General features: G+C 50.0%; 2 protein-coding genes across 2 annotated transcripts; both read right to left on the reverse strand.

Moving 5' to 3' along the window:
* Positions 1 to 540: 540 nt before the first annotated feature.
* ETH_00015095 (alanine dehydrogenase, putative) lies at positions 541 to 2,221 on the reverse strand (the record flags this gene model as incomplete). The annotated part of the gene is made up of 2 exons (XM_013379273.1): positions 541 to 1,575; positions 1,979 to 2,221. 2 exons carry the CDS (start codon positions 2,219 to 2,221, stop codon positions 541 to 543), a joined length of 1,278 nt encoding a protein of 425 aa, XP_013234727.1.
* Positions 2,222 to 4,544: 2,323 nt separating this feature from the next.
* Positions 4,545 to 10,936, reverse strand: ETH_00015100 (methyltransferase domain containing protein, putative; the record flags this gene model as incomplete). Its single annotated transcript, XM_013379274.1, has 14 exons — positions 4,545 to 4,661; positions 4,884 to 4,991; positions 5,409 to 5,465; positions 5,706 to 6,026; positions 6,416 to 6,519; positions 6,763 to 6,840; positions 7,062 to 7,158; positions 7,470 to 7,640; positions 8,221 to 8,475; positions 8,662 to 8,703; positions 9,275 to 9,359; positions 9,501 to 9,721; positions 9,961 to 10,507; positions 10,629 to 10,936. The coding sequence occupies 14 exons, from the start codon at positions 10,934 to 10,936 to the stop codon at positions 4,545 to 4,547; spliced, it is 2,511 nt and encodes an 836-aa protein (XP_013234728.1).
* Positions 10,937 to 11,182: the final 246 nt, after the last annotated feature.

Here is an 11,182-nt window from a genome sequence, read left to right on the forward strand (position 1 = left end):
GCTGGAGCGAGCTAGCTGGAGCTAGCTAGCTAGTTGTGGCCCGCTCTGTCTCTGGCGAGTCAGTGCTTGGCTGAGGTGTTGGGCTGCTGCTGTTTGGGTCGCTAGCTAGCTAGCTAGCTGTTTAGCCAGGTAGTTAACTAGCTACCTGGCTGGCCAGCTAGCCAGCCAGTCCGCCAGCTAGCTACGTAGCTAGCTGGCTGGCTAGCTGGCTAGCTAGCTATCTAGTTTTTCCTAAGCCCTAATATTGAGCCCCTCTAAGTGCTGAATGGGGAGAGGACTCGAGGTGTACGTACTCCTCAGCAGCAGCGGTGGGGTCAGGAAATGGTGGAGGAGTTTGGGGCTGCCTCGGGTCTCCGAGAGCAGCAAAAAGGTGTTTGAGTTGCAGCAGCAGCAGCAGCAGCAGCAGCAGCGGCGCCAGGAGCAGCAGTTGCTGCTGCTGCAGCGGGCTGCTAGCGTCCTAGGCCGCCGCCGCTGCTGCTGCTGCAGCAGCAGCAGCAGCAGCAGCGTGGGGTGTGGGGCGCGGGGTGTACGTACAGCAGGCTAGGCCTCGACGGTGAAGGAGGCGCCCTGCTGCTGCCCCCTGAAGGTGTTGAGCTGCTGCTTGAGCTGGGCAATGGCAGTTTGCTGCTGCGGGAGCTGCTGGATCTCGTGCTGCAGCAGCTGCTCGACGGGGGTGTACGTACACCCCGTGGCCGCAGCGAGGAAGGCGCTGGTGCAGCAGCCAGCAGCAACAAAGAGCCCCTGCTGCAGCCCCACGGAGTTCAAAACTGCTGCCTTCCAGCCCCTGTTGGCCAACTGCAGCACGAAAGGCATTGCTGCATGCGAAATGGCCAGAGAGGAAGTCTTGGGAGCGAGGCAGCAAATGTTTGCTGCAGTGTACATACAGCAGCCGCTGCTGCTGTAGGTGGGGTTCTCGATGGAGCCGGGCTTGGTGGCAGCAAAGTTGCCGCCCGCTGCAGCAGCAAGGTCCACTGCAGCAGCGCCCGCAGGCAGCAGCTGCTGCTGCTGCTGCGACAGCAGCACGGGGGCCCTTCCTGCTGCTGGAATGGCGCAGCCAAAGACCACGTTGGTGGCCGGCAGGATGGCCTCGAGGTTGGCCTGGGAGTACTGCAGTGTACGTACACCACAGCTGCTGCTGCTGCTGCTGCTGCTGCTGATGCGGCTCAGCAGCGCCAAGTCCGTGTCCATCACCGTCACCTGCGCGCCTGCTGCTGCAGCAAGAGCTGCAGCGCGGGCCCCACAGGGGCCCCCCCCCAGCACCAACACGGAGGTCGCGGGGGCCCCCGGGGGGCCCCCAAACACCAAACCCTCCGAGTTCGCCAGCAAGTTTGCTGCTTGCTGCACTCCCAGGTAAGCAGCAGTGTTGCAGACTGCGTAGTGGACGGGGGCGAAGGTGGGGTTGCTGCTGCTGACGATGCTGCTGTAGCAGATCAGCGTTGCTGCTGCTGCTGCCAGCGCCTGCATCAGCTCCCGCTGCTGCTGCTGCGCTGCAGCAGTCGCAGCAAACGGCACGAAACTAAACAGCACTTGCTCCCGACGAATGTACTTGTACTCCTCCGTGCTCGGCGGGTTCACCTGCATGCATGCGCAAGCCCCAAGTGCATGCGTCCCAGCTGTACGTACACCCCAAATGCATGCGCCCCACACGCCCGGACCCCGGTGTATAGACACCAACAAAGAGGGAATAGCAGCAGCAAAGGCAGCAAAGGTAGCAGCAAAGACAGCAGCAAAGGCAGCAGCAAAGACAGCAAAGGTAGCAAAGAGCGCAACAAAGAGAGCAGCAAAGGTAGCAGCAAAGAGAGCAGCAAAAACAGCAAAGACAGCAGCAAAAACAGCAAAGACAGCATCAAAGACAGCACCAAAAACAGCATCGAAGACGGCGTCAAAGACAGCAGCAGAAAGAGCAGCAAGAGCAGCAAAAGGAGCAGCAGGGGCAGCAAAAGGAGCAGCAAGAGCAGCAGCAAAAGCGGGAACGGACGAGGAGCATGATGGTGCAGTTCTGGTAAACCTGCTCGGCCGTCGCGCACTGCTGGGCCCCGGCGTGTATGTACATCTGGTCGGTGAAGCCGGCACGCGCGGCGAAGCCGGACTGGAAGTACACCGCGTGGCCGTTGGCCGTCAACTCCCGCGCCAAGGCCGGAGTCAAGACAACGCGGTACTCCAGGGGCCCCTCCATGACGGCTCCGACGGAGGTTTGTTGGGCCACTTCTTGGGGCCCCATGGCGGGGGGGGAGAGCCAGGAAGTTTGGCTGGAGCAGCTGGCCTGGGGCTTCGAGGGCTGCATTTTGGGCGCGGGGGGCGGAACGCTGCGGCTGCGGACTCTGCGGGAACTCGAGTTTTTTTTCCTGGTGAGAGCTACAAACAAACAAATGCAACTTTTAGTTCCAAACAAAGACAAGGAAGACGGGGAAATAGACCCGAGGCGCTCACGCGCGAAGTTTCGAAACGCGCAACACCTGTATAGACACCTGACCACCAACGCTCGCAGCGCCAACTCCGCGACAGATCCCGCCCTTAAAATGCGCCTTTTCGAGTTCTTTCAAAAACTAATTCATTTTTAAATTTAATTTCAATTATTTCCAGCCTTTATACTCCAATTTCACGCAAATACGCGCCGCTCACCTCCGCGCGCGAGCGACGCACGCACGGGCTCCCGTGTACAGACACTGCAGACGGACGGGCCGCTCGCCACTATTTCAAATGCAAAAAACATTAATTTAACTCCTACAGTTATTATTTAACCTAATTCAGATATGTATTTGTATTTCAAGCAATTTTCAATGTTTTACTGCTGCTTCCTGCTGCTGCTACGCTGCAGAAGGTCACCTGAGCTGCTGCTGCTGCTGCGGCGTTTCTTCGGGTGTAACTTCCCGTCTGAACTTTAATGCATGTTGGAATCAATTTCTTTCATTATTTCCTTTCTAATAATGCAAATTAGAATTGTTTCATTTGATTACATTTTTCTCTTTTATTTAACAGAACGGACACTGAAAGCACTGCAAGTGCAAATTAGCTGCAGCAGAAAAGCGAAAATGCAAATAGACTTTTGAAACTCCGCTTTTGACGTGTATGTACAGCTGAAAAACAAATTTGCAACTCGCCGAGAGACGGGAAATTTGACAGGAGACATTTAAATTCAAATTTTTCCAGATTTTAAATACTTTCAAATTCTTTGCCAAATGTTTTTATTATGTTTTTACCCTCTTGTGGTGTACGTACACCTCAAACTGCACACGGAATTTAATGACGGCAAATAAGTAAGAGCGTCTCGGGTGTACAGACACCCCAGTGCGCAATGCACCAGAGACAAAAATGAAAACAATGCTTTTTAAGTCATTTGCATCTTTTTGAGGCTTTTGCCTACTTTATTCTTTAGCAGCAGCAGCAACAGCAGCAGGAGACACTTGCTGTTATTTCACAGCAGAGGCAATAGCAGCAGCAGCAGCAGCAGCGGGAGACACTTGCAATTCATTAGGAGCAGCAGTACCAGGAGACAGCAGCAGGAGGGAGCACTTGCTGTCAGCAGCAGCAGCAGGAGACAATTGTCATGTTTTGGCAGCAGCAGCAGCAGCAAGAGGCACTTGCCGTCCCTTAGCAGCAGCAGCAGCAGCAGGAGACACTCGTCGCCCTTTCACAGCAGCAGCAGAAGCAGCAGAAGACACTTGGCGTCTCTTAGCAGTAGCAGCAGCAAGAAACGCGCGCTGTCTCTCAGCAGCAGCAGCAGCAGCAGCACGAGACAGCAATGGCGCTTGCAGCATTTGTTGCATTTGTAATTGTCATTTTTGCATGCAAAAGAGATGCATGCAGCAGCTATTGTCAAGAAATTCCGTGAAAATATATTTACTTTCACAATAAGTTACTTTTAAAAGTACCTTTGTGTGGCAGCAGCAGCAGCAGCAGCAACAGCAGCAGCAGCAACAGCAACAGCAGTAGCGAGGAGCTGCGGTAGCTGATTATCTTCGGGTCTTTGGAGTAAATTAAATTTTTTTTTAGTTTTAAAATATTTTTCATTCAAATAAAAATGCTGCCTCTGGGAGGCACTTCAGTGTACGTACACCGCAAAGGGCCTTAAAAAAGGCTAGCTAGCCAGCCACTGGCAGGGCTAGCTAGCCAGGGCTAGCTAGCCAGTTAGCTAGCTAGCTGGCTAGGTAGCTGGCTAGCTGGCTAGGTAGCTGGCTAGCTAGCTACGCATCTGCATACTTAGCAAGCGAAAACATTAGCTAGCTAGCTAGCTAGCTAGCGAGCTGTCTAATTATATCGCTAGCTACCGCATACACAAGTGCCCAGCTCTCTCGCTAGCTAGCTAGCCAGCCTGCCAAATGCCTGGTCAACGTGCTAGCTAGCTAGCTAGCTAGCTAGCTAGCCAGCTAGCTCCAGGGCCTGCGCACAGACCAAGAACCCTGCAAGCCAGCCAGCTAGCTAGCTAGCTAGCTAGCTAGCTAGCTAGCCAGCGAATTAGCCGGCTAGCTAGCTAATTAGCTAGCCAGCTAGCTAGCTAGCCAATTATCTGGCTAGCTAGCTAGCTAACTAGCTAGCTGCTCGCTTCAAAAGGCTTCCTCTTCGGGGCAAGGCCAGGGCTTGACCCTCTCCACCCACTCCTTCGAAGTTTGCCCAGCTAGCCAACCCCCTTTGCTGCCCGTGTGCTGCAGGAACGAACGCTCCTGCAGCAGCAGCAGCAGCAGCAGCAGATCAACGGCAGCAACGCAGCAGATCGGAAGCGCGGGCTCCGCCAGAAAGGCAGCTGCACCGCCAGAAAGGCAGCTGCAACAGGGGCATCACAGCACCAACAAAAACAGCAGCGGCAGCAGCAGCAGCAACAGCAGCAGCAACAGCAGCGGCAGCAGCAACAGCAGCAGCAACAGCAGCAGCAGCAGCAGGCTAACCAAGTACTGCAGGCGCCGCAGCAGCTCTGCTGAAGAAACTCCTGAGGGTTGGGGGCCCCCCTCTGTTGGGGGCCCCTCCTTGATGGCAACGCAGACCTCGTTAACGTCCTGCAGCAGCATTCCAACAGCCCACCAGCTAGCTAGCTAGCTAGCTGGCTAGCGGGCTGGCTAGCTATCCGGCTAGCGAGGTGGCTAGCTGGATGGCGAGCTAGCTAGGTGGCTAGCTAGCTAGTTGGGTGGCTAGCTAGGGGCCTAGCTAGATGGCTACCTAGCTAGCTAGCTAGCTAGGCGGCTAGCTAGCTAGGCAGCTAGCTAGCTAGGCGGCTAGCTAACTAGGTGCATGTCTAACTGTGCGGCTCGCAGCCAGCTAGCTAGCAGCTCAACCTGAGCAGTTTGTGATTAGCCCACAAGGCAGCAGAGCAGCTAGCTAGATAGCTAGCTAGCCATATCGGCAGCTAGCTAGCTTGCTAGCTAGCTAGTTAGCTAGCTAGCTAACTAGCTAGCTAGTGCTGGGGCGGGTCTCACCTCTGGGACGTTGAAGACCGCGACGAAAGAAAATTCCTCTTTTAAAGAATTCAAAAACTGGACAGAAAGCAAAAAGAATTAAAAGAGCAGCAAATGAGAAATGAAGCAGCAGCAGCAGCAACAGCAGCAGCAAGAAGCCGCTAAAAGCAAGCGACACAAGAAACAAAAGAAACAACCCAAAGAAAAGGAATAAAGAAGAAAAAAAGAGAAAAAAAAAGAAACAAAAATAAAAAAGAAAAAAGCAAAGAAGAGGGAGAAGAGGAGCGCAGGTGTCTGTACAGCGGAGCTGGGACTCACTTCTTTTTTGTTTTGTTTGGACCTGCAAAGTAAATTTGTAATTAAAACTCCTTTTGGATTTAATTTTTGTTTAAAAAGTTTTAAAGTTTCTTTTTCTCCAAAAGCCTTGGGGGGGCACACCAGAGCGTCGCTTTTGCTGCCGCTGTTTATGTCTATTATTATTATGTCTGCTGCTGCTGCTGCAGCAGCAGCAGCGGGGGCAGCAGCAGCAGCAGCAGCAGCGGGAGCAGCAGCAGCAGCAGGCAGCTGCTGCACGTAGCTCAGGCCCTCGCTGCAGACGCAGCGCAGCAAAGGAGATTCTTCTTCTTGAAATCCGAAAAACTGAAAAAACAAAAAACAAAAAAGAAATCAAATTTTATAATTTTAATTTAAATGAAACAAAAACTAAATTAGTTTTTATCACCTTATTTTAAATGAAACAAAAAGAAATTAACTTTTGCAATTTAAATTGAAAAGAAAAAGAGAAGTCAAATCTTATAATTTTAATTTAAATAAAACACAAAAGAAATCAAATCTTATAATTTTAATTTTAATTCTTTTTCTTTTGTGTTTTCTCTGCTGCCGCAAAGAAGGCCTTGGGCGAAAAAATTCTCTCCATTAGTGAATTAATTGGCAAACAAACTATTTAATTCATTTATTTATTTATATTCTTATTTATTATTCATTTATTTATTTATTTATTTATTCAATGTAAATAAAAATAAAATTACATTTTTTGCCACTTTGATTATTTCTGGGTCAATTTCCACCACAGTCAGCGCCAGGCCAAACCAGCCAAAAAGCCGGTGCAGCAAAGAGCCCAGCACTCCGCCTCCTGAACAAACAACAAGCCCAGCTAGCTAGCTAGCTAGCTAGCTAGCTAGATAGATAGCTGGGTGGCTAGCTGGATGGCTAGCTAGGTAGCTGGCTGGTGAGGTGGCGGAGAAACCTACACGCCGTTCACTGCAAGGAACGGAGGCAGATACGCCTAGGCAGCTAACTAACTAGCTAGCTAGCTAGCTAGCTAGCTAGCTAGCTAGCTAGACTGCTGGCTAGCTAGCTGGCTAGCTATTATTACCTAGTCCCAGAAGAACGGCGTTGACAGTGTTGCAAGCCCCCCAGTGAGAAGAGGCGAGTTTGCTCGAGTAGCCCATCGCTGCAGCAGCAAAGAACAAAAACAAATAATAAATAAATAACAATAAATTAAAATAAATAAATTAAAATAAAAAAATAATAAGTAATTATTGCAGATAAACAACTTAGTGGATCCTTTATGGCTAGCCTTTTTGCAAAAAATTTCATCCGGAAAGGCCCAGGCGTCACTCTAAGGCAACACCCTAAACCCTAAACCCTAAACCCTAAACCCTAAACCCTAACCCATGACAATGGCGCAGTAATAAGCGGCTGCAGGGTCTTGGAACAAAAATTCGACTTTGGAATTGTCCGTGGGCGAGGCTCCGTTGGGTACCCTCAGCTGCACACAAACCCTAAACCCTAAACCCTAAACCCTACACCCTAAACCCTAAGCAGCGTCCCCAAACCCTAGTTCCCCGGCCCCAGTTTGCAGAGCAGCGCGCGCTGCATGTGCCCCCCAAACCCTAAACCCTAAACCCTAAACCCTTCCGCCCAAACCCCAAAACCCAAAGCCCAAACCCTAACCCCTAAACCCTAAACCCTAAACGCGGACTTTGAGTTCCGACTGGAGCACATTAGGGTTGCAAGAGAAGATGAGTTGTCTCATGAGCTTTTGGTGGTTTTTATGCTTATCTCTTTTCCCAATCCCACTCTTGCCATTCCTTCTGTGCCCGCGGGGCCCCCCCTGGGGGTCGAGTCCCCTAAAAGGGTTGTGTCCTGAACATCTCTGACGAGAATTTGTCCAGAAAAAGAAGAAAGTTGTCGAAGTAAAATGGACCTGACAGGGACTTGATCTCCCATAGTCATGATGGGGATTGGAGTCTGAAAATGAAAAGAAATAAGAAAGAAATAAAAAGGAAAAAGAATTAAAAGAAAAGAGAGGGAATTAAAAGAGAAAAAAGAATTAAAAAGAAATGAACTTGGGGCTTGTTTGGAGCCTGCAACTTCATGATTTGGGAAGAAAGAATTAAAAAAGTTGCAAAAAATAAAATATGAAATTAAATCAGAAATTCAAAAAGATGCAGAAAAAAAAAATAATAAAAAGAAAGAAAACAAATTGAATGGGAAAGGAAAAAAAGGAGACAAAAAGAAACAGAAAAGAAACAAGAAATAAAAAAGAGACAAAAAGAAATAAAGAAAATAAAAAACAAAAAAGAAACAACAAAGAAAAAAAAGAAACAAAAAGGACGCAAAAGGGATGCAAAAAAAGATACAAAAAAGATTCAAAAAAGAAACAAAAAAAATAAAAAGGAGACAAAAAAGAAGCAAAAAAGAAAGGAAAAAGAATTAAAAAGAAAAAAAAGAAACAAAAGAAATAAAGAAACGACAGAAATAATAAAGAATTAAAAAGAATTAAAAAGAATTAAAAAGAATTAAAAAAGAAATAAAATAAAATGCTGACCTCGGAGTCGAGGGCGAATTCCCTGAGAAGAGGCCCGAGTGTCTTTTGAGCTTCTTGAATTAAATGAGTCCAATTTGAAGAAACAAAAGAATCATTGAGAAGGTTTTTAATTTCATTTTTAATTTCTTTTTTATTTTCTTTTTTGTTTTCTCTTTCGTTTTCTTTTATTTCCTTTTTGTCTTCTCCAACACTCTCTTCAAACCCCAACGGAAATGTCACCACCAACAAACGCCCCACGTCCAGCTGCTCCGCCACCTGAAACAAACCCTAAACCCTAAACCCTAAACCCTAAACCCTAAACCCTAGGCGCACTGCTTTCTTCTGTGTGGCCAACTTGCCTCATCCCCAGCCCAAAACCCCACACCCAAAACCCTAAAGCCCAAACCCTAAACCCTAAACCCTCCCAAACCCTAAACCCTAAACCCTAAACCCTAAACTCACCTGCTGGTTGCCCTCTTCTGTGACGAAGGTCCAGGCGAGTTCCTGGCCAGGGGGAACCAAAACGGCGGCGGTTTTGTTGTTTAGTTTTGAGGGTTTTGAAGAATTAGGGTTTAGGTTGTCATAAACCACCACAGTGCAAACTGAGAAAAGTCCCAAACCCCCAACTTGCACAGAAACCCTGCGAGGGTTTTGGCTGCGGGCGAGGGTTTGGAGGCTGCAGCAGCGGCGTGCTGCAGCAACTCTTTCTGCAGCAAGAGGAAACAACTGAATTCACTTTTTCCATTTAGTGCAACTAAAACCCTCAAAACCCTCAAAACCCTAAACCCTCATAATAACCTCGAACGAAAAAAACGCAAAAAGTCCAAACACTCAGCTCGAAAATGCGCGCAAAATGCAACATGCAACACTAAACAAACCCTAAACGCTAAACCCTAAACCCTAAACCCTAAACCCTAAACCCTAAATCCTGGAACATAAAGTGAAGCCAGCAAACTAGACTGAGTAGTTTGTGCTTCAGCTAATCAATCATTCTGCCATCTAATACCCTGAACCCTAATTCTTTCTGCGGCCTCCTAAACCCTAAACCCTAAACCCTAAACCCTAAACTCTAAACCCTCAATGCAGTACTTGTCAGCTCCCATAGAGGAAACGTCTCAGGGCCCTTTTTTCCAGGTACATTTGACAGCGTGCACATCGGTCTGCAGGCGCACACGCAGGCCCTAAACCCTAAACCCTAAACCCTAAACCCTAAACCCCAAACCCTAAACCCTAAGATGCGAAACCTAGGCCCTCCCGCCTTATCCTTTGCAGCGGTAACAATGCCTCTGGAGTGTACGTACACCCGGATCGCTTTCTGCCCGTTTGTTTCTTGTGGGGCTCCCTGGGGTGCCCCTTGGGGGGCCCCCTGGGGGGCCCCCTGGGGGGCCCCCTGGGGGCCCCCCTTTTTAACCCTAATTAGAAATGGCTGCAATTGACTTGAGGGGCCCCCCTCAGATATGCTGTCAGCTGAGGGGCAAAAGACCATGTCTATCTGAACTTGGCGAGTTAAGAAAAACCGAACCTGAACACAAACTCCAAACCCTAAACCCTAAACCCTAAACCCTAATCCCTGTGCTGGGAACGTTTCACACACGCTAGCATGCATTGGACCGCGAGACGAACAAACCCTAAACCCTAAACCCTAAACCCTAAACCCTGCACAGAGCCTCCTGCCCCCACCCCGACTCCAAGCCCCAAACCCTAAACCCTAAATCGTAAACCCTAAACCCTAAACCCTAAGCCCTAAACCCTAAACCCTACCAATTCCTTCAAAATATAATCTTGCGCAAGGGTTATAAGGACAAACGACCCCCCATCCTTCAGCACATCCAAAACTCCTTCAAAGTATTCTGCTGCTGCCTTTCGATAGTCATAGGGGGCCCCCTGGGCCCCCTCCTGGGGGCCCCCCTGGGGGCCCCCCTGGGGGCCCCCGTTGGGGGGCCCCCCAGGGGCGTCAGAGCTGCTGCTGCCCCCGGGGGCCCCCTGACTGGGTACTTCTTGGGGGCCCCTCTCTTCTCCTGCTGGCTCTTCATGATCTATAGAAAGATAAGCATCTAAAAACCCTTTTTCTAGTACCAAATCAAAGGGGGGGGCCCCCGGGGGCCCCTCGGGGGGTGCCCCCGAGGGGGCCCCTGAGGGGGGCCCCTGAGGGGGGCCCCCAGGGGCCCCCTGCCCCAGAAAGGCCTCCTGGAGGCCCTTTCCCTTTATATCTAAACAATGCCATTTTAGGGTTTTTATATTTTTGTATTTCTCTTTCATCTCCTCAATGACAATTGGAGAAAAATCAACATTTACTATTTGCGTGTAGCTGCGGACAACACCCAAACCCTAAACCCTAAACCCTAAACCCTAGGGCGGCGAAAAACGTCCCTAAACCCGAACCCGTAAACCCTAAACCCTAAACCCTAAACCCTCGAAAAAACGCGTACCCGTCATCGTAGAGCTCCTTAGCTAGCGTGGAATTGCCGCAGCCCACATGGAGCACTAGGGGGTTCTGGGGGCCCTCCCCTGGGGGCCCCCCGGGGGGCCCCCCTGGGGGCCCCCCTGAGGGGCCCCCGGGGGCCCCCTCTGCAGCTGAACCCTGCAGGAGACCCAGGGCCCCCAGGGCCCCCCTAAAATCCGAATAAGTCCCATACCACTCGAAGGGTTTTGAATTTCTGTCTTTGAAAAAGCGATCCCAGAAAAGACGATCCCGGAACTGGCTGAGGGAGGAGGGCAGGGCCTGGGTGGGGTCCATGTTGAGGGTTTAGGGTTTAGGTTTTAGGGTTTAGGGTTTGGGAATGAGGCCCCGGAACTACTCCAAAAGGGCCACAAATGGACTTGGCGCGGGCAGCCGATCCGAGACGGCAGATCGCCCGCGGCTATCTGCAGGCGCGGCTGTTCCGGTGTATGTACACCCCAAAAACTGCCGTTTATATTTCCTTTTTTTGCCTTTTCCAGAATTTAAATAAATAAGCTTGCAAAAAGATATGCAAATTCGATT

This window comes from Eimeria tenella, genomic scaffold (genome assembly GCF_000499545.2).
Source record: "Eimeria tenella Houghton genomic scaffold, Eth_scaff171, whole genome shotgun sequence".
Taxonomy (NCBI): Eukaryota; Apicomplexa; class Conoidasida; order Eucoccidiorida; family Eimeriidae; genus Eimeria; species Eimeria tenella.